Source organism: Rhincodon typus, chromosome 29 (assembly GCF_021869965.1).
Source record: "Rhincodon typus isolate 14 chromosome 29, sRhiTyp1.1, whole genome shotgun sequence".
Classification (NCBI taxonomy): Eukaryota; Metazoa; Chordata; class Chondrichthyes; order Orectolobiformes; family Rhincodontidae; genus Rhincodon; species Rhincodon typus.
In genome coordinates, this window is record NC_063360.1 from 6464605 (window position 1) to 6488203 (window position 23599).

At 39.3% G+C, this 23599-nt stretch overlaps 1 protein-coding gene across 2 annotated transcripts in view; it reads left to right on the plus strand.

The window, feature by feature from the left end:
• uhrf1 (ubiquitin-like with PHD and ring finger domains 1) overlaps positions 1-22675 on the plus strand; it is a 35656-nt gene extending 12981 nt beyond the window's left edge. For both annotated transcript variants that reach the window (XM_020510641.2, XM_048614155.1), the window contains 11 exons: positions 915-1101; positions 3036-3159; positions 3578-3685; positions 9597-9701; positions 12993-13099; positions 13686-13848; positions 15579-15716; positions 15806-15920; positions 19217-19377; positions 19694-19792; positions 21529-22675. In XM_020510641.2, coding sequence (XP_020366230.1) covers positions 915-1101; positions 3036-3159; positions 3578-3685; positions 9597-9701; positions 12993-13099; positions 13686-13848; positions 15579-15716; positions 15806-15920; positions 19217-19377; positions 19694-19792; positions 21529-21675 — 1454 coding nt within the window. In that variant the 3' untranslated portion in view covers positions 21676-22675. The remainder of the gene's footprint in view (positions 1-914; positions 1102-3035; positions 3160-3577; positions 3686-9596; positions 9702-12992; positions 13100-13685; positions 13849-15578; positions 15717-15805; positions 15921-19216; positions 19378-19693; positions 19793-21528) is intronic.
• Positions 22676-23599: the final 924 nt, after the last annotated feature.

Here is a 23599-nt window from a genome sequence, read left to right on the forward strand (position 1 = left end):
TTTGAATTTGAGTTTTGAATTTCCAGTCCTGAACGCATCTGGATGGGTACAGGAATAGGAAGGGTTTAGAGGGATATGGACGAAATGCTGGCAAATGGGAATAGATTAATTTAGGATATCTGGTCAGCATGGACGAGTTGGGCTGAAGGGTCTGTTTCCATGATGTACACCTCTATGACGATTGCCCCGCCCCTAATTGATATAGATGATGGGATGTATTAAATCTTCAGCATGTAAGTGGGTCCTTTGATTGAAACGATAACTTATTTTGTTCAATTTACTTGTTTCGTTTAGTGAATATTAGGCTTTCTTTCTGTACTGAGACCACATGTCCTTGTTACTCCAAGCAGCCATGTAATATAATAGCTTTCTGAACTGAGCTGACTGCCTTTATGGAGTTAGGCATGAGGAAAACATACAATGTGGGTTTCCGCTGGGTGCTCTGGTTTCCTCCCATAGTCCAAGAATGTGCACGCTAGGTGGATTGGCCATACTAAATATGGGGTTACGAGGATTGGTGGGGTGGGTCTCGGTGGAATGGTCTTCGGAAAGTTGGTGCAGACTCGATGGGCTGAATGGAATCTATCTGCACTGTTGGGATTCTATGATTCTGAATTCTTTTAGTAGGATACTGGTTAATGTGTACTATTGTGCACAGTGAATTGCCTATCCCTGTCAAAGTACCAAGTGTAGGCCAGCTTTTATACCTCTTAAGGAAGTGCAGTTTGCACTTGAACTCTATTATTATTATATAGTTGAGGACATTCCGGAAGGTCAAGCAGATGGAACATTTAATGGATGCCTATTGTACTTTGCCGACTTTCCTTCCCAAGTAACTTTAGAGGTGTATAGAATCTCATTACTGCATATTAGATTACACTTCTTTTGTGTTTTTATACTTTTTTTGCCTGTAGGGCAAAATGGACCTGAGTGCAAGCATTGCAAAGATAACCCTAACAAGGACTGCAAACAATGTGCCTGTCACATATGTGGTGGGAAGGGTGACCCAGAGAAGCAACTGTTGTGTGATGAGTGTGATATGGCCTATCATACCTACTGCCTCAATCCTCCTCTCGCTAGTATTCCAGAAGTTGAAGACTGGTATGTTGGCCTCAGCTCTTGCATTAGTTTTGCTTTGGTTGAGGAAAGAAAAGAACATGAGTAAAGTTTGAACCTTTTCTAGTGTGTTGAATAAGCTTTAATGCTCCTTGCATTGTTAGTTCCTCAGGTAGCTCACAACTCAGTGAAAATATGTGGGGGAGCATGCTGATAATTTGTTTTATTAGCCTGGACCTTTTGCTTGCAGTAGAGACGTGTGTCTGATTTATGTCTGAACATGATTATAAAACCATCTTGTCTTTGAGAACAGTTTCCTACCTGTGGGAATGGCAATTGAGAAGCAGTTCTGACGCAACCCCTTAAATAATATTTCTGCTATAACTGGAGAGCTGCATTTATCTATGCTCAACCACATAAGATTTTAGACTAGAGCCGAAGTGCTTCGTAGGGTGTAGTCACAGTTTTGTAAACAAATTTGATGCCAATTTATACATTACAAAAGTTCCATTATCAGTTCTCCCAAGGGTACACATTTGTAGACATTTTTCTCATTGTAAGCATTAGGAGCTCGTGTCACCATGATCAAGACTGTTGATCAGTCACCCCTTCCATGTCCTGTCCTACCCTCCCATTTGCTGTTCTGGCCAAACTTTCCTTAAAGCTGCCTTGCCCCAGCTTAGAAACCACATCTTTCTCTAGTTTACTTTCTATCTGTTCTCATACAATCGCGTGGCCCATCTTGCCTAAGAGACCCATCGCCTGCACCATCAATCCCACAACTGCTAACCACCAACTTCCCTTCCAGGTCCAGATATTATTAGTGGTTCTCTCCCTTCAGGTATTGTTGGTCACTCATTTAAATCTGCCATCCTTGCTCCTTTACTGATGAGACCAACTCTCCCACCATCCTTAATATCTTTTTTCTTTTCTAAACGCCTTGAACGTGTTGCTGGCTACTGTCAAATCTGTGCGCATATTTCCCTGAACTCAATAATTGAATCCTTCGTTCACGCCTTCACCTTCATTCATGCCTTTTCACCTCCACACTTGATTATTGCGATACACTGCTGTTTGGTTCCCATGTTCAATCTTCCTTTTAAACTCTGCTGCCCACTACTTAGGTTTAGTTCAAGCTATCACCCTTCTGCTCCATTTCAAGCACTATATCAACTTTAAAATTCTCTTCCTTGTTTTTAATTCTCTTCATGACCTTTACTTTACCACCCCATCTTTGTAATGTCGTACAGCCACCCCAGTCCTTAAATATCTGTGCTTGTCTTAATTCTAGCTGCTCCCATTTTTCATTGCTACAATATTAGTGCCTGTATCTTAAGCTACCTCGACCCTACGTTCTAGGAACACCTCTCTACATCTTTCCTCCTTTGACACTGGCCTAGCGGTATTATTGCTGGACTGTTAATCCAGAGACTCAGATAATGATTTGGGGACCCAGGTTCAAATCCCATGCAAGATGGTGGAATTTGAATTCAATAAAAATCTGGAGTTAAGTGTCTAATGATGACCATGGATCCATTGTCAACTGTCTGAAAAACCCGTCTGGTTCACTAATGTCCTTTAGAGAAGGAAACTGCCGCCCTTGTCTGGTCTACATGTGACTCTAGACCCACTGCTGTGTGGATGTCTCTTAACTACCCTCTGGGATGGGCAATCAATGCTGGCCTAGTCAGTGATGTGCTCATCGTGTGAATTTTAAAAGAAACCCTCTTAAAACCCACATCTTTGGCTGTTTCTTTTCCTTTGGTATAGCCTACTGGTCTATGGAAATTCCCCGGGCAATGGAACATGTCAATCAAAAAAAAAACATTTAATTGTGGTGTTCAAAGAATGCATATATACACTTCCTGCTGATGTTGAGGATTTTAGCCCATTGAAAGCTAATTGTCTTTTTTGCCATGTTTGTGGAGCAGATTGTAACTAACCTTGTTAGGCAATTCATAATGTATGTCTGATCACAGGTATTGCCCTCTGTGCAAGAATGATGCTAATGAAGTGGTGCTAGCTGGTGAGAAGTTGAAAGAGAGCAAAAAGAAGGCTAAGATGGCTTCTGCTAACTCTGCCTGCCAGAGAGACTGGGGCAAGGTGAGTAAAATTTAAAGTGAGGTGTGATAGTGCCAGAAGTTTGAAGCAACTATATTTCAAACGGAGGTTGAAGTTTTAATGAAGGCAGAAATGAAAGAAAAGGAAAGATTTACTTTGAATAACACAATCATTTTTCATTTCTGAAACTGCGAATTTCTCCAGGATCAAGTGATTTTAAGTGATCACTTAACCTTAAAATACCTGAAGTTGATAATGCTTCTGTTTAGCCTTTATAGTAAAACTTAAAAGTGTGAGCAGCATTAATACCCATAATAGTGATACACATAGTTATGATTATTATCTTGATTTTCTGTTGTTGTGTTTCACCTTCATGTACACCCAACAATAAATCTGCAATCAGGGCCTTGCTATGCATTTATAGCCTTTTTATGCAACTAATTAATATGGTTTATTTCAGGGAATGGCCTGTGTAGGCCGCACAAAAGAATGTACAATTGTTCCTTCTAACCACTATGGGCCTATTCCTGGTGTTCCAGTCGGCACTCAATGGAAATTCAGAGTCCAGGTATGCTTGCTTTCTGGCTGAGGTTTTGGATAGATGAAGTAAGCTGGAAATTTTGCATTAAAGCATATTTTAGTCAATCTATTTGGCTTCAGTCAATTTATTTCTACAGCTCTACTTTATGTAAATCAAAAGATAAAGGTTAAAAGTGTGAACAATTACTGAGAGTGGCAGTTGTTTATACCATTGTGGAGAGATCATTGACAATCTTGTTATTCAATTTCAAATTTGCATTAAATTAGGGGTGATAAATTCTGTGATATGTGCCTTTTTAAAAAAATGTTCATGGGATGTGAGTATCACTGGCTATTTATTGGTCTTTTCTAACCACCCAGAGGGCATTTGAGAGCCAACCAAATTGCTGTGGATCTGGAGTCATATGTTGGCCAGATGTCACATGTAAGGACAGCAGCTTCCTTCCCTAAAGGATATCAACGGACCAGATTTTTTTTTCTAAAAAATGGTCTCACTGTCATCATTTGATGCTTAATTCAAGTATTTTTTAATTGAGTTCAAATTCGACCATCTGCCATAGTGGAATTTGAACCTGGGTCCCTGTAATGTTATTGGCTTTCTGATTAATAATCTAGCAATAATGTAACTAGGCCATCAGCTCTGATACCTCGGTATGCACTTGATCTCTAAAGATCTAAAATGGGTTAACTAAAGTCAACCTGAGGAGAGAGGAAGATCACTTGGGATTTTATATCTACGTTGCTATTCAGAAATCTCTACAGACGTCCTTGAATGTACATACTGCACTGGAATAGGATTGGAGCTCCGTTCTTAGCCCAACTAGCTCTTTCCAGCAGTCAAAAAGCGTACCATGACAAACTGTGATTAGCACACACCTTTGTGCAGTGATCTCAAGGTGGGTGTAAAAATAATGATACCTGAAATGATTTCTATTCTGCTTGGACTACACCACTGCAGACATGAAGGACTAGATTATTTCCTTTTGTTCTAAATTTTCTCTTGATATCTGAATCTGTTTCACAATCCAAACCTGCATGAATGACACTGAAGTAGAATTAGATTTTATTGTCATGTGTACTCAAATATAGGAGTACATTAATATAGTGAAAAGAGTACAAGGTCACTATTCTCTGGCACCACATTGGTTACAAAAGCAGAAATTAAAAAAAATAACAACAAAAATAAAAGAAAGCCAAAAGGTAAGGAAAATGGCCAGGCCTTAAAAGTCTGAGTCGTTTTTCCATAATGAGTGGGCAAAGAAGTGGCAAATGGAAAACAATGGCAACAAGTGTGAGGTTATGCACTTTGGCTAGAAGAATACAGGTGCAGACTGTTTCTAAATGGGAAAAGGATTTGGTAATACAAAGTACAAAGAGGTTTAGGATAGGAGTCCTAGTTCAAGATTCTCTTGGGGAAGGCAAGGGCGTAGTGGTATTATCACTGGACTATTAATCCACAAACTCAGCTAATGTTTTGAGGACCTGGGTTCAAATCCCACCATGGCTGATGGTAGAATTTGAATCCAATAAAGAATTCCAGAGTTAAGAGTCTAATGATGACCATGAAGCCATTGTTGATTTTGTGTTTTTTCAGAAAAACCCATCTGGTTCATTAATGCCCTGTAGGGAAGGAAATATGTTAGGCTTACCTGGTCTGGCCTACATGTGACTCCAGCCCGGCAATGTGGTCGAGCCTTAACTGCCCTCTGGGCCATAAATGCTGGCCTGGCCAGAGGCACCCACCTCATGTGAGTCAATTTTAAAAAAAAAGTTGGCAGTTAGGAAGGCAAATGCAATGTTAGCATTCATTTCAAGAGCAGAGATTTACAGTGAGGCAACCATGGCTGACTAAGAAAGTCAGGGATAGCATAAAAGCAAAAGAGAAAGCATATAATGTGGCGAAGGGCAGTGAGAAACCAGAGGACTGGGAAGCTTACAAAGACCAACAAAAGGCACCAAAAAAAGAAGTAAGGAGGGAGAAGATTAAATGTGAGGGTAAGATAGCCAGTAATATAAATGAAGACTGTAAGAGTTTCTTTAGGTATATAAAGGGCAAAAAAGAGGCAAAAGTGGACATTGGACCACTGGAAAATGACGGTGGAGAGATAATAGGGAGAAACAAGGAAACGGTGGAAGACACGAGTAATATCCCAAAAATTCAAAGAAAGTCAGGGGACAGAGCTGAGTATGGTGGCCATCACCAAGGAAAAGGTGTGAGTAAAACTGATTGTCCTGAAGGTGGACAAATCACCCAGACCACATGGACTACTCCCCAGAGTTCTAAAGGAGACAGCTAAAAAGATAGTGGAAGCGTTTAGTGGTGATCTTTCAAGAATCGCTAGAGTCACGAAGGGTCCCAGATGACTGGAACATCGCTAATGTGACACCCCTGTTTAAAAAGGGAGTCAGGCAAAAGACGGAAAATTACAAGCAGATTAGCCTAACCTCGGTCGTGGGTAAGATTTTGGAGTCCATTGTAAAGGATGAGATTTCTGAATATTTGGAAGTGTATCGTAAAACAGGGCAAAGTCAGCCTGGTTTCATTAAGGGGAGGTCATGCCTGACAAATCTGCTAGAATTCTTTGAGGAAGTAATGAGCAGGGTAGACCAAGGAGAGCCAATGGATGTTATCTACCTGGACTTCAAGAAGGCCTTTGACAAGGTGCCTCACAGGAGGCTGCTGCGTAAGATAAGGGCCTGTGGTGTTAAAAGCAAGATGCTAGCATGGATAGAAGATTGGCTGTCTGGCAGAAAACAGAGAAAACGCATAAAGGGGTCTTTCTTAGGATGTCAGCCAGTGACAAGTGGTGTTCCGCAAGGGTCAGTGCTGGGACCACAACTTTTCACTTTATACATTAATGATCTAGATGAAGGAACTGTGGGCAGTTTGCAGATGATACAAAGATAGGTGGAGGGACAGGTAGTATAGAACATAGAACATTATAGCGCAGTACAGGCTCTTCGGCCCTCGATGTTGCGCCGACCTGTGAAACCAATCTGAAGCCCATCTAACCTAAACTATTCCATTATCATCCATATGTTTATCCAATGACCATTTAAATGCCCTTAAAGTTGGCGAGTCTACTACTTTTGCAGGCAGGGCATTCCACGCCCTTACTACTCCCTGAGTAAAGAACCTACCTCTGACATCTGTCCTATATCTATCACCCCTCAATTTAAAGCTATGTCCCCTCATGCTAGCCATCACCATTCGAGGAAAAAGGCTCCCACTGTCCACCCTATCTAATCCTCTGATCATCTTGTATGTCTCTATTAAGTCACCTCTTAACCTTCTTCTCTCTAATGAAAACAGCCTCAAGTCACTCAGCCTTTCCTCATAAGACCTTCCCTCCATACCAGGCAACATCCTGGTAAATCTCCTCTGCACCCTTTCCAATGCTTCCACATCCTTCCTATAATGTGGTGACCAGAACTGTACGCAATACTCCAAGTGCGGCCGCACCAGAGTTTTGTACAGCTGCAACATGACCTCATGGCTCCGAAACTCAATCCCTCTACCTATAAAACCTAACACACTGTACGCCTTCTTAACAACGCTATCAACCTGGGTGGCAACTTTCACTGATCTATGCACATGGATACCGAGATCTCTCTGCTCATCCACACTACCATGAATCTTACCATTAGTCCAGTACTCTGTATTCCTGTTACTCCTTCCAAAGTGAACCACCTCACACTTTTCCACATTAAACTCCATTTGCCACCTCTCAGCCCAGCTCTGCAGCTTATCTATGTCCCTCTGTAACCTGCAACATCCTTCCGCACTATCCACAACTCCACCGACTTTGGTGTCATCCACAAATTTACTAACCCATCCTTCTACGCCCTCATCCAGGTCATTTATAAAAATGACAAACAGCAGTGGCCCCAAAACAGATCCTTGAGGTACACCACTAGTAACTGAACTCCAGGATGAACATTTCCCATCAACCACCATCCTCTGTCTTCTTACAGCTAGCCAACTTCTGATCCAAACCGCTAAATCATCCTCAATCCCATGCCTCTGTATTTTCTGCAATAGCCTACCATGGGGAACCTTATCAAACGCTTTACTGAAATCCAGATACACCACATCAACCGCTTTATCCTCATCCACCTGTTTGGTCACCTTCTCAAAGAACTCAATAAGGTTTGTGAGGCACGACCTATCCTTCACAATAGAGGAGGTGGGGAGGCTGCAGAAGGACTTGGACAGGTTAGGAGAGTGGGCAAAGAAGTGGCAGATGGAGTACAACGTGGCAAAGTGTGAGGTCATGCAGTTTGGTAAGAAGAATAAAAGCATGGACTATTTTCTAAATTGGGAGAAAATTCAGAAGTCTGAAGTGCGAAGAGACTTGGGAGTTCTAGTCCAGGATTCTCTCAAGGTGAACTTGCAGGTTGAGTCAGTAGTCAGGTAGGCAAATGCAGTGTTGGCATTTATTTTGAGAGGACTTGAATGTAAAAGCAGGGATGTACTACTGAGGCTTTATAAGGCCCTGGTCAGGCCACATTTGGAGTATTGTGTGCAGTTTTGGGCCCCATATCTCAGGAAGGAAGGACTGGCCCTGGAGCGGGTTCAGAGAAGGTTCACGAGAATGGTCCTCGGAATGAAAAGCTTAACATGTGAGGAACGTTTGAGGACTCTGGGACTATACTCATTGGAGTTTAGAAGGATGAGGGGCGGATTTAATTGAAACTTTCAGAATACTGAAGGGCCTGGACAAAGTGGATGTTGGGAAGCTGCTTCCATTGATAGGAGAGTCTAGGACCCAAGGGCAGAGGCTTAGAGTAAAGGGAAGACCTTTGAGAACAGAGATAAGGAGAAACTTCTTCAGCCAGAGGGTGGTGAATCTATGGAATTCACTGCCACAGAAAACTGTGGAGGTCAGGTCATTGAGTACATTTAAGACTGAGATAGATAGGTTCTTGATTATCAAGGGGATCAAGGGTTACGGGGAGAAAGCGGGCGAATGGTGTTGAGGAACTGATCAGCCATGATTGAATGGTGGAGCAGATTCAATAGGCCAAATGGCGTAATTTCTGCTCCTATGTCTTATGGTCTTAAGGTCTTATACGACTCTAGTCAGAGCACATTTATAACATTGTGATCAGTTTCGTGCCCTATATCTAAGAAAGGATGTATTGGCCTTGGATGGAGTCTGAGGGAGGTATACAAGAATGTTTCTGGAGATAAAGGGCTTCTCATATGAGAAATATTTCAGAACTCTGGGTCTGCACTTGATATAATTTGGAAGGATGACGAGGGATCTGATTGAAACTTAGAGAATACTGCGAGGCCTGGATAGAGTGAATGAGGAGAAGATGTTTCCATTAGTAGGAGAGACTAGGACCGAAGGACAGAGCCTCAGCGTGAAGGGACGACCCTTTTGAACTGAGATGAGGAGAAATCTCTTCAGCTGCAGTGTGGTTAATATGTGATACTAATTGCCATAGGAGGCTGTGGAGGCCAAGTTGTTTAAAGTATTTAAGGTAAAGATAAATAGATAGATATATAGGTTCTTGATTAGTAAAGGGATCAAAGATTATGGGGCAAAGGCACGAGAATGGGGTTGAGAAACATATCAGCCATGATCAAATGTCTAGTCAATGCAAGAAAATGCTTCATTTAGTTGGTTTAGCTATATTCTCTTATCCTAATGTGTTGTATGAACTGATATAAGAATTAAACTTAGGGTTCTGCAGTATGTAAAGAATACAATTTTAACAGGACTTCTCAGCAGAGACTGGCCCTCCTGTGCTTCAGAATGGTTTTAGTAAAGCCCAGTTGCGGATTGCTAGCCCACCTGCCCTCTTGGCAGACTTGCTGTGTTATATTGTGTAATTGTGGGGAAGGAAATTGGATAAGCTTGTTTTGTTTTATTGCTTGCACTATAATGTATCTTGTTATGATCTTTTCACTCGTTTTCTTAATTTTGAAGGTGAGTGAATCTGGTGTTCACAGGCCGCATGTGGCAGGAATTCATGGCCGAAGTAATGATGGAGCATATTCCCTTGTGCTTGCCGGTGGCTATGAAGATGATGTGGTGAGTGAAATGAATTATTGTTTAGGCTAGAGATCTGAATTTTTTTTTTTTCCAAATTGTGCATATATTCTTCTGGCAAAATGTGCACCAGGAATCTTGGGAATGGCAAATGGCCATTTGGTCAGATGTGCGTTCACTGACTCCTTGGTGTTCCCAGCGGTTGGAAGCCTGAGCATTTGCATTTGTCCAACTGATTTGGGGTTCTTTCAGCTTGTTTGGCAAGTTTGAGTACTGCAGGCTGGGTGAACTAAGTAGCTGTGACACCATTGTGCAAGTAACCATTTAGTGGGGTGGGGCTAGTGTCGTTATTTCAATTAAAAAGAATGTAGTGGTAAAAGGGGATGGTATAGTGAGGGTGATTGACACTTTTTTATACCAAAGAGCAAGAGTTCAGAAGTCAGTGTTGCCTGTCTGCCAGAGTTCTGGCTGTCTGCTCAGGGTTGGAGAGGACCATACAGTGGGAGAGGTAGGATCTTGTCATCATAGTCCATGTGGTACCATTGACATAGGCAGTACCAGGAAAGATATACTATATAGCAAGCATGAGTAGCTAGGCAGTAAAAACTAAAACCATACCATGTGCAAATTAGCATAGACCGAACCAGATAAAAAAAAAATTAGTATGTGTCTCAAAGACTGATGCGGTAGATGTCACTTTCGGTTGTCGGCCACTGCCACTGGTACAATGAAAAGTAGATCTGTACTGTTGGGATGGACTACATCTAAACTGTGCTCGGGTAAGTGTATTGGCAAGCCACATAACTAAAAGTATTGGGCTTGAAACTGAATAGTGGGTTCAAGGAATGAAATTTAGTAAGATAGATGGTAAATCAAAGAATAGAGATGTAGTTAACGGGAAATAATAAATTGACCTACCGGGATAGAAAGTGGTGGCAGGTTGTTGTAGGGCACTTTTGTCGATGGTACAGTACACATATCTGCCATTGTGGTGCAGTAATATTATAAGTAATAAAAGTTTACAGTTTTGGACTGATGATTATGTGGGCTGCTTTGTTTTGGTGGGGTGTTTGAGTGTCCTTTATTTTGAGGGCTGTTGGAGCTGCTCTCATTCAGGCAAGTAGGGAATATTCCACCGCTCTCTTACTTGTGCTTTGTAAAATGATGCACAAGCTTTAAGGAATTATAAGAAGTTATAGAATTCCTACAGTGCAGAAAGAGGCCATTTGGCCCATTTTAGTCTGCACTAATCCTCTGAAGAGCATCCCACCCAGACCCAACCCTCTAGCCCATGGTTTTTACCATGGCTAACCCACCTAACCTACACATCACTTGACACTACAGGGCAACTTTTAGCATGGCCAATCCACACATTGGCCTGCACATCTTCAGACTGTGGGAGGAAACCAGAGCATGCAGAGGAAACCTGCGCAGAGATAGGGAGAACGTGCAAACTCCTCACAGATAGTTGCCGAAGGCTGTAATTAAACCTGGGTCCCTGGCGCTGTGAGGCAGCAGTGCTAAGCCACTGTGTCACCCACAATATCTGCTGGAGATTTCCCAGCCTCTGATCATCGATTGTAATCATGACAGTTATATGGCTGGTCCAGTTATGTTTCTGGTCACTGGTGACCCCCACCCTGTTCATGATGATGATAATGATGATTCAGTGATGGTAATTCCATTGACTTTGTTGCATCTGCTTTGTTTTGCATCTCTGCAGTGCTATCTTTGGACAGACAGTTGCTTCTGTCAGTTAAAAGTGATGCAGTTTTCTGTATGCTTTGAGTCAGCTAGAGTTGATGTGTGTAGGAAACTAAGCCAGAGAGTCAGTGGTAAAATAAAGAAAGATAATAGAGTAAGCATTCTTTTGAGAGAAAGCCCTTCCGTTGTAAACTTTGGGACCTGTTTAAACTCCCTGTCAATGCATATTGGCAATTTCTTAATTCAGCTAACTGCATAATTGTTTGAGACTTGATTCTGCTGTACTGATTTCTGGAAATTGAATCCAATATTGTGACTTAGCTTGTCTGCAAAGTATACATTAGTTGGTTTTACCCAAAGACAGACCAAACTATTGTTTTGTATGTTGTACATAAGCAATTGCATCATCTAAACATAATGATTATCAAACTGCAATGCATTATGGGCAGAACATTGTGAAAACTTTTATAAAGTGTTTAACTGCTATTACTGCCACTAGCCATTAACTTGCTGTATATAGCAGTATTTATTTTTTGATCAATTTTGAATTATTTCCTCAGCTTTGGAGTCTTCAAATATTACTTTAAGAGATAATAGCTACTCAATAACAAAAATGTAATTTTGGCATAAATCTCAGCAGACCAGCTTTGCATTGAGAGTTGGGGGTGGTTTAAGAGATGGATATTGAATTTCAATTGAAGGTACAGTCAGTCTGATAAGTCAAATTCAGATAACCGAAAACTGGTTGTAGCGAAGTTTTAAACTGTTCCTGTCAGGAAAATAGGAAATTCAATAGAAGGTAATCAGTGATTCGTCAAAGTTCTAGATGGCAACTGGAGGTTAGCCAAACACATGCACTTGTGATTTGTCAGCACCAGCTACTCACAACAAAAATGAGCCAAGTTAGAGTGAACTTGCAAGATGGCGTATTCCGGTGAGGAAGTAAAAGATGCTGTTAATTACACTGAGAAGGTCTTACGACAAATGGAAAATGGTACTGCAAAGTATAACATGGAGATCACAAAGAAATGGAAGATTCCATCTTAGCGTCTTGTCAACTACTCTGAAGAATAATGCAAACATTTTAGAACTGTTTGACAAATTGGCATTCTCTCTAGCAAGGAAGATGCTGAGAATGATTGCCTATTCTGCCATTTAACAAGCTCTGCTAAAGTGGTTTGCTGTAGCTCAACTAGTGAATTTTCCCATCCCTAAAACAGTTCTACAGGAAAGGGGTGTTACTGCATAGGGAAAAAAATGGGCCACGATGAATTTTCTTGCGAAGGATTCCTGGACCTACCTATCAAGATGAGGCAAGGCATTGTCTTCCTTGCAGACAGTGACAACTAGAAGGAGCAGGCTGACACCAACTAATCAGATGACTGGGCTCTTTCTGCTTACCTGGGGGAGGCTGGCAGGGAAATTCTTGTAAATTCTCCCAAAATTCAACTGATTGTGATTTGACAGTAGTGGATATGCAGGCCCTGTATGGGAGCTGATTACAGTGACTTTTTTGTTGTCATTTGAACCTGTAGAAACTGGCAAATACATTTAGTAAACAAATACATTCAGCAAACTCAGAACTTTGCTGAAAAGGTGGAGATGACTGTTGAACCTTTTCTTTCACAGGATCATGGCAGTGACTTCACCTATACAGGAAGTGGTGGACGTGACCTTTCTGGAAACAAACGTACAGCAGAACAATCATGTGATCAGAAACTGACCAATATGAACAGGTTGGCCCTTTTTTTATAATGTCTCTCTAATGAGTTTTAATTTTGCCATTGTTTAATAAAGAAAATGTTGAACAGCACTTTTTTTGTTATGTATTTGTGCACTTATGGTGCTGGTTTGCTGATAGTTGATATTAAAACAAAAAGCCCAGATTTTAGTCTCATTCTGGTGAATGGGTTGGACTATCAATTTGATTTACATCATCATCTATACATAGGAGTTGATTCAGAGATAAATGCCTATTACTGGAGAACATGGTTTGCTCTCGTTTTAAATGATAAAAATACGTGAGTTTTTGATATTCAAGCCTTTTATTTTTCTCTTTCTTACAATACAATTTAGTTTAGTTCATGCCCTGATATCCACTTCCCACCCCAACTTCTCACGAATTGCAGATTGACTTATGAGAATGGGTAAAATATTGAATTTCCCCATCAAAAACTGTAAGCTCTTTTCCAAATATCTTATACATCCCAGAATACTACTAGACATGTATCTTGAAATTACACATTATGATTAAACACTGTCATGTGTGTGAATGTACCGTTTGCTTTAATAAATAATTGAGATAAACTTTTTCTTTTGAAGGGCTCTAGCTCTTAACTGTAACGCTCCCATTAATGATAAAGTGGGAGCCGATGCTAAAGATTGGAGAGCTGGAAAATCAGTAAGGGTTGTGAGAAGTGCCAAAGGCCGTAAACACAGCAAGTATGCACCAGAAGAAGGGAACCGTTATGATGGTATTTATAAGGTGTGTACCAGTTAACTGAAGATTTCAATTTGTGCATTTCCTTTATCTTTCAGAACCTGGAATTTTAATAACACTGATGCTAGTAATTTTGCTTTCATTTTTGTTGAGAATGGTAGTCATGGAAAAAGTTTTCTTGGATCAACGAGCTTAGTTCCTCTAGTCATTAGCACTAAGTCAAACAGATGTTTGTCACTGCATTTTAATTTTGAATTTTGCTTTTTGAAATTCATTTATCCCTAGGTAGGACTGTAGTATTAATCTATTAACACAAATAACTGACTTCTTGTCTGTTACGTCTAAATAATTTCTGGGTGGAAGTTGTAACCTATAACTGGTTTATATTATGTTACAATGAAGATCAGTCAATCAAAGGAATCAAATTTACTGAATGACATCAATGAAAAGCCAACAGATAACATTTCATCACTTGATAACCTTCAAAATAAAGTAAAATTAAACGTTCATTAACAAGCAATATTGTGGTAAATATAAATTGCACTAAATAGCTGATACAACAAAGATAGATCTCTCGAATTTCTTTTGAAGTACAAGCTTTGCTAATGTGTCACCAGTTTTATTCAGGGTGCTTCAGAACTGACTTTCCTTGTAATTGGCTAGTAACATTTGAGCTGACAAGTGCTAGGCAATGACCATCTTTATGGAGAGAAAATCTAACCATCTCCCGATGACAGTTAATAGCTTTAACATTACATCATTCTCCATTATTAAATACTGGGGGTTACCGTTGACCAGATGTCCAACTGAACTAACCATATAAATTTTGTAGCTGCAAGGGCGCAGCAGGAAAAAAGGACTAGGAATTCTGAATCAATTAACTCAACTCATGACTCCCCAAAGCTGCTCCATCATCTGGGAGGCACAAGTCAGGCGTGTGATGTGATGTTGTCCTCTTGTCTGGGTGAATGCAGCTGCAACACCACTCTGGAACATTTTTTCCCCCTATTTTTCTATTCAGCCTGTTCAGAGATGTTATTACACACTTCTGGAACAGGTTGGACTTGAACTTGGGTCTCCTGGTCCAGGGGTATGGACACTATCACTGAGTCACAAGGGGATCTTTTAGGAGACTGGAGCCTAAATCCATTACCTGAAATCCTGATGCCAACTAAGCAGTCCTTTCAATTGTCAATAATGTATCACCCTCAACAGTAACTTTCTTCACCACAGATGCACAGTGTTAGCATTGTATACTATTTGACAGATCACTCCGGCACCTCACCACGGTTCCTTTGACAAGACTTTTCAACCCACGACTTCTAATGTTTAGAAGGGCAAGAGCAGTAGACGTATGGGAATAAGTTTCTGTCTAAGTGGCACATCAATGCGATCTGGAAACATTTGCCATTCCATTGTCACTGGGGGTCAAAATCCTAGAACAGCACTGTGGGTGTACCCACCCTCATAAACTGCAGTTGTTTAAGAAGAAAGCTTGCTATCATCTCCTCAAGTACAATTAGGCTTTGGAAATAAATGCTGGCATAGTCAGTCTCCATGTTCTGTGAACAAATAAAATTTGCAGCATTCTTGTGCCTTTTCTTGGAGTGTTCAGTCACTGACTGTGGTATTGGCCCATAGTCTTAATGGTGATAGAAGTTAAATAAAGGGAAGACCATGTGAAGTGGCTTAGAAGCATTTTTCTTTAGTGGAGATCATAAAGTGCTATAATTCCTTTTCTTTCCGGCTTGCTTATCCTTGTATTTCTGAATTAGGTGGTGAAATACTGGCCTGAGAAGGGAAAATCTGGATTTTTGGTATGGAGGTACCTATTGAAAAGGGATGATGATGAACCAGCTCCGTGGACCAAAGATGGCAAGGAGAGGATGAAAAAGCTAGGTTTAACTATGCAGGTTATCCAAAATTTTTCACTTAGACAGCAAATTGTGACTTAGTTGTTTTAGTTGTGGAATGTGTTGCATTAATAAATCTTATCTGACAGTACCCCGAAGGTTACCTTGATTCAGTTGCCAATAAAGAGAAAGAGAAAGAGAATAAAAAGAGGGATGATGATCCTGAGCCAACACCGAACAAAAGGAAAAGAAAATCTGATGCAGGTTTGTAGCTTTGATTTTTAAAGTTGGAGAACTCCAAGCTGTGTTGCTGCATTTTCACTTGGCAAATATCCTACCGTTCGGCCTGGTGGAGCACTTCTGTCAGTATGTATCCATAAATTACTAACACAAATTTTGTTTTGCATAGATTCTGATCTTAATTAAGGTCTTCTTGACCATCCGTAGACCATGTGTAGTTAGGAATGGCTGTGCATATTTAAATAGCTGTTGTTCATATTCATTTAGCAAATCTTGCTAGAATGGGAGTACTGCATTGACGAAACCTTTTTCTAAAGTAGAGGTGGGGGACAGCTTCAATATTCAGTTTTGTATTTTTTTTTATGTAATATTAGAATGACACTTGAAATTGTCCACCTTGTCTTGGCACTTAAAAAAAATCACTCAGTTTTAAGTTCACACTTTATAAAAAGGCAATTCTCAGTTACTGATTTCACTGAGATTGCCTTGCTGGCTGCAGAAGATTTGTGACTTCAGATTGAGAACGACGAGAAGGAAAATGAGGAATTTGTATTTATTATGCAGTGCCCCTCATTGCATTTTCAAGATTTATTTTCCATTTAAGGGATAGTAAATGAAAGCTTACAGTAGTGTACTGAGTTTCTAATCCAGGTGCCTAAACTAATCATTTTGGCAGCATGTGTGGCAACTGTGACCACTTTGTTTTTTCATGAGCATGCATGTTTAGCATAAATGGTTGATTGTGCAGAAAAATATTCCAAAGTTAATACTTTTATATACCTCCATCCGTAATATTCTGGATGAGCATGCTGCATACACAAATGTGAAATTTGTCTCCTAGTGACATTCTGAATAGTATAGGGATTTCAAATCCATACTAACCCCCAGAGCAATAAAATTGTGAATTTAGAATGAAAATTAACAAGATTTTATTGCAAAATAAAGATTGATATTTAAACATTTCACTAGTCAAGGTATGCCAGGTTATACCTGTTAAACTATCTTTCCCATGGATTCTAGAACTTACAAACTCTTATTATCTAGGTTCCTTGAACAATCTCAATTCACCACATCCTTGGAATTTAATTTAGCCATCTCAACTCATTAACTACAACCTACATACAAATTCATTTGCAGTTTTAAGATTGCAATTCTGGTGTCCCTCTCTCCCCTTTTCTGCCAGGTCTGTACTGGATTGACTGATCTCTAATTGCATCTTGTGTTGGCTTCTTACTGCAACTCCTCAATGCAAGACAACTGACTGTCATTATTGCTATGCAAAAGCTAACTTCCTAGCAAGTGTTAAGATCTCCTAATTCTATGGATATATCCATCTCAGCAAGTGTCATGAGACAAAGCAGGTAGTTTTAAAATATTTAGCGCAATTTGTGTACCCTTGTCAACACAACAAGACTTTTAGTCAAATATTTATAACTCTTCACCTATTGGAAGAGTACTCCGTCTTCCGTAAACAATCTGACCCTAATTTGTATCTCCTCTAACAGGAGATCCTAAACACATCTGTTTCCCCAAAACTAGTCCCAAGGTCATTCTTATAGTCAATCAGATTTGCTGCATCTGCATCCGCTGTAATTACTAGATATTTTCTAATTAATATGTTCAGATGTTATCACACACCTCTGGAGCAGGTGGTACTTGAACTAAGGCCTCTTGGCTCAGAGGTAGGGATGCTATTGCTGTGCCACAACAGTCCATCCCTTCTAATTGCTCAATATTTTCCTAATCAACCTGCTCAGCGATGTTGTCACACACCGCTAGGGCAGGTGGAACTTGAACTCAGGCTTCTGAGTCAGAAGTAGAGATGCTACCATAAAGCCACAAAACCCCACCCTCCCAACTGCTAAATTTTAAAATTTAACGTATTTTTTTCTAATCAACCTGTTCAGATATGTTATTACACACCTGGAACAGGTGGAATTGAACCTGAGTCTTCTGGTCCAGGGCTCGGGACATAACTATTTGGCCACAAGTGGCCTTCTGACTGCTTTTTAAAATTTTAACTTATTTTTCTAATCAACTGTTCAGAGATGTTATTACGCTCCACTCGATCAGGTGGGACTTGAAGATGGGCCTTTTAGTTCAGGAGTAGGGACACTACAATTGTACCACAAGAGGGCCCTCTAACTGTTAAACTATAAACTTCTATCATTGACGTGTGTTCCTTGAATATCAGGCCCCATTGACCAATCATTATTTAGATTTTTTTCTTTAGCTAAGTTAGATGTGGTGGAGCCAAAATGTACAGATGTATCTATGCCTTCACTTCACTCCTGAAGGACACGTGTCTTTATTGAAGCTATATAACAGTATTTGATAGTTAAAAATATACCAGACTTCTCACCACCTTATTCACCTTATTAATTAGACAAGTATGCCAATGAGGTAAAATTTAACAGCGTGCAGGTAGTCACTCCAAGATCTGATTTTGTTTATACTTCAGAGACAAACTCACTAAGATGGGAAGTTTGCATTAATAGAATCCAAGCTGGATGGTGATATGGAAATAAAAGCACACAGACTTTCTTTGTGGAGAAAGTTATTGATCTCCTCTGTCTTGCAACTTTCATAACATCCCCAGCATCATTGCTGTTCCCTATTTATGTATGCTCAAAGTTAATTACTATCAACCCTGTTTCTCTTAGCCTTAACAATATTACCAAACCATATCAATGTGATTGACGAGACAGCAGTTGAATGTGAATAATCATGAGTATGAATTTGATTTACATCTTTCCTTGTGGAATGTTGAAATTGTAATGTGCCTTGTTGCTGTTATCGTTCTCCGTCTCAAATAGACTGGGTTTATTTCACAACCCCTCCCTAATTTCAGCATGATAGCAAATCAGTTGAAAACAATTTTCTTAGTTAATAAATTGCACATGCAGATTGATAAATCAGTAAGAGTGCCACAAGAATAAGTAATATGAATTTTGAGAAATGTTTTAGCAGTTGCAAGTTGATACCTACAAACAAAATTTATACAGGGTGGAATAATTATTGATCTAAGAGTTTGCAGTGAGGTTTATAGAATTTTTAGATTGAGAATTAACTTCCATGTTAGCATTGGATATTTAGGTGAAAAATTGCAAGTTACTCAAGTTGCTGAAACCCAACATATAAACAAAGAATAGGAACTCCAACATCTGTCACACCCCTGCATGTGAGTGCTCATGCCACCAAATGCTTTCTGGAAACATGACATATTTGGTGACATTTTTATTATCAAAATCTGTGTGATGTCTTATGGTCCAGTTCTTGTATTTTGATACCTATTTTGGGAAATGTTAATGCTTTTTCAGGTATGGACAGGTGTTCGTCAACCCCATCACCAAAAGGCACACCCAAAAAACTGAAGGTGGAAGCATTCAAGTTGACAGCGGAACAGAAAAAACTCATAAAAGATGATCAAGTTAACAAGAAAGTATGGGATGAAGCACTTCTGTCCCTTAAGGATGGTCCAGTAAGGATTGCTTTCTGCTTCAAATTTTGTATTATAAGATTGGAATTATGAGGCAAATTTTCCCTTGACCTGGGGTCTTTTGATTACTGAATTCTTATATTAAAGGTGCTTTCTAAAATTTTCTCGATGAAATAGTCCTAAGCAAGTATAATTGAATTTAGCGTTTCTAAATTGCACCAGGGGTCACATACATTTTAAGGAACTGTAAGTGAAAATACTGAACTATTGACTTGATAAACATATATTTGTGAGATGGTGTGGATATGATCTGTAAATATTCAGTGAATGTTGATCATTTGAAATTTGTTTTTTCCAGAAATTCCTATCAAAATTGGAGGAAGCATTCTTGTGCATTTGCTGCCAGGAAGTGGTATTCCAGCCAATTACAACAGACTGTCAACACAATGTCTGTAAAGTAAGTACTGTAACCATTAAATGAAGATCACTTAGCAAAACTAATTTTAGATAATTTTGACTACTGAATTGTATTTTAACTAGCAGAGACCCGCAAAACATTTGTGATCAGATTGGTATCTTTTATTGCAGCAGTGCTATTTTCAATTCAAAATTTATAGTTATTCATTCACAAAAGACCTTAATAAAATCAAAACTACTCACACTGGTGAAAGCTACATTAAGCTGTCTCAAGTAAAATATCAGACCCAGGAATTAAATGTAAGTTTGGTCAAGTATTTGGTCTTGTGACTATATGAAAGTTTAATTAGATACTGTTTTCCCTTGAATTGAAAAGACAGATTTTGCTATTGAATGCATCAGTATTATTTGAAGGATAAGTATTTATTTTCTTTTATTTTAGCATCTTAAACTGCTGATTTATAATTTTAGCATTTAAATGATTTCCCAATGACAAATTTTCATAGAGTCATGGAAGGGATAGATTTCAGCTTGGTCTTCTGCTTCCATCTAGTCCTAAACGCTGTCTTTTCCCAATAGTCTTGAAGTGCATTTTTTTGTTTCGTGAAATTTAAAAAAAAAAATCACTCATTGAATGTGGGTGTCATTGGTTAGTCCCCGGTTGCTCAGAGTGCATGTAAGAGCCAACATTGCTATGAGTCTGGATCAAATGTAAACCAGATCAGGTAAATCAGCCAGATGGCAGTTTCTTTCCCCAAAGGAAGTGAACCAGATTTTTTTTTTTTAATGACAATCCACATGGTTTCATGGTCATCATTAGACCCTTAATTCCATTTGCCATGGTGGTATGTGAACCCAGGTCCTCAGAACATTACCTAGGTCTCTGGATTAAAAGTCTAGGTGGCAGCTATTGTTCTGGCAACTATTGACAGTAACACATGCATCACTTGCTCCAGTCCTCCACATGCCCCAAGTGCTTTTATGTACATCAAGAATTACCCAGCAAATAAATTTATCAACAGACTCCCCCTTGAACAGACTGATTAAAGCAATCTAGATAACCAAAAGCTTGCGTGTAATAAATTTGCGTTCTGGAGACCTGAAACTTGCATGTATCCATATATTGCCTTGTCACAAGTGACATTCTGGTTATGGATTGCTTTTTGTGAAACCTATTTTCTAAAATTGGGGTGCTGGGAACAGTCTGGAAACATTGACTCAAGCATGACACCTCTACAAAATCAATTTGTGCAAATAGAAGTATTAGAATGTAAATGTATGAATAACTATGGTAAAAGAGTACAGTTGAGTAATACTGTGCAAGGAAGGCCCAAGTTTGATCCACAGGTTAATAGAAATTTGAAATCAAGATAGAATCACTGGGTAACAGAATAAAAGTGGGACAAGAAACTGCTGATGGCAGGTTTGCTTGTGTTATCCAGTTCAAACTCAGCAACCTCTCAACCTCCGACTTTTTTGGTTGTCTTATCAATCCTTCAGCATCTAGTAGCCGCTGAACATACATTTCTTGCTCTGTCTGGTATCTAAAAACATAGCTTCCCAGGTTGGTATCACAATTAGCTCTTGTGTTGTATTTTTAGGATTGAAATTGTCTTGCATCCAGCCCTCCTGACATTTTAAGTAAATCCTCTGGAATCTTAAAAGTGTATGAAATATGATCATTATGTGCTGTGAAAGGATTTCCTGTTAGAGTGCATTGGTGATCTGGTTGACAATGATATGCAAGTTTGTTTATGAATTATTACTTTTCCCTAGAGCTGCTTACAACGTTCCTTCAAGGCCGATGTGTACACCTGTCCTGCTTGCCGCTATGACATTGGCAAAAATTGCAACATGGCAGTGAACAAATGCCTGCAGACTCTTCTTACCCAACTATTTCCAGGATATGGTAATGGACGGTGATGCCTTTGTCTTCAGATTATTTCTTGCCTTTTTGTTGCTGATTTTGATTTTTTTTTTTAAAGAACATGGCTATTCTGGCCTGTGTAATTTGACTGGAGGAAAGATTGACGAATGAATCCAGGGTAACTGACTTTCTATTCTGCAATCTTTCTGTATAGCACATATGAACTTCAAAATCTTTGTGCTTTTTTTTTGTTTTTAGTCTAGGAGCTTGTCTAGATGTGCAGACCAATATTATTGGTGTAACAAAAAAAAACTTTTAAAAATTGCTACCTCAAAGTGGTGATAATTTTCTGGGATTTTCTTTGGCCAGTGTAGGTTCAGCTGAACACTGCCTATCTAGTCAGCCTTGATTCTCTTTGCTTAATAAGTTAAGCCATCACTTAAGTGCCTTAGTCCTCTTGAAGGCTGGGCTGTGATTGACTTCCTAGCACTGATTTTGTTTTAAACTGCAAATAGCACATTTGTTGACAAACTTAGTTGTGCAGGTCAAAATTATTTTAACAGGGAATATACAGGTTTTTTGCTGTTTTTTTTTATATAGAACAGTAACCTCTTATTTGTGGTCTTCATCACTTATTGATACTTATTGAACTGTTAATGGTCTTTTTTCCACCCTGGTTAACTGTGAAAAGCAATCCTTTATTAATTGAAATTTGTGAAAGGGGGATGTAACCTGGGCAAAAGAGGACCTGCAACGTATATGTTTGTACTTGTAAATTTATTTTTCATACAGGCACCCTCTTTCTCCAATGGCAATACCAAAGGATGCAGTATGGTACCTCAACATTGCATAGACATCATTGCATACATGATTTAGGCTTTTATGGAGTTAGACCATACATAATCTAATTTGTTAATTCTTTTTATAAAATGTTGTTTAAGGGTGCTAAATCAATACTAAAAGGCTGTGGAACCTTGTGAACTTCAACAGAATTTTTTTTCACTCGGTATATACTGTGTCTATATGCTGCCTTAAAATAAAGTTTCTTGCTTTTCAGTTATGGTTTTATTTGTGTGAATCTCTGAAGTGTCAGCTTTGTGGGTAGTAATATTAAATATCCTAGTCTGCATTGAAAATCGGATGAGTTTTGTGATCTTGACCTCTTTCTTTATTTTCCTGATTGTTACGGTTAATTTTGGATATTTAAGCTTTAATTATCCTTTTCTGACTCTGGATGAAGAATTTATATGGTATAAAAATGGCCTTTGCTTTGAGGCCATCCAGGAGGACATGTTGTCTTTTGAGTTATCATTGGGTAATGCACAAATTCTGCCAGGATAATATGCGCTTCACTGCAATTGTAGTACCTATCATCTATTTCTCACTGCATCAGAGCTGGAACATGCTGGCATGTAGTTCTTGCATTGTCCCACAATATATAAGTTTAGTGCCAATGTGCACTGTTTCTTGTAAGATATCAAGCAGTCCTCCATTTCCATTTCTTTCTTTAAAAGTTTGAAAGGAAGTATGATAGTACTTGTTTCAGCTCAGCAGTAACTTGTTTTCAACTGCCTTTTTCACTACTTCCGGCCTCCTGCTACCTGATGGCAAAATTACATTTTTTGAGCTTAAATTGAGACTAAATGTCAATTGTGAGTATACTTGACTTTGAAAGGTACCTAATCTGATGCTAGCTTCATTGCTGACTGTCAGGCAGTAAACATTCCACCATTTTCTGCTCCATTCCTTCATTGTTCAGAGTCTAACTTGTGCCCCAATTGATACTGGCTTGAGATTAATGATATTGTGCTGTGTAAGGTTTGGTATGACAATATGGTAGGCGGTTTCCTCACTATGGCAGAGTGAACTCACCGGTCCATAGTTAAGCAAGTATGATCTATTCTGCATTTGTTGGAAAGTACCATGGACTGGATTGTTAAAAAATTATCTCCTGCTGAACTGTCACATCAACTGATAAGT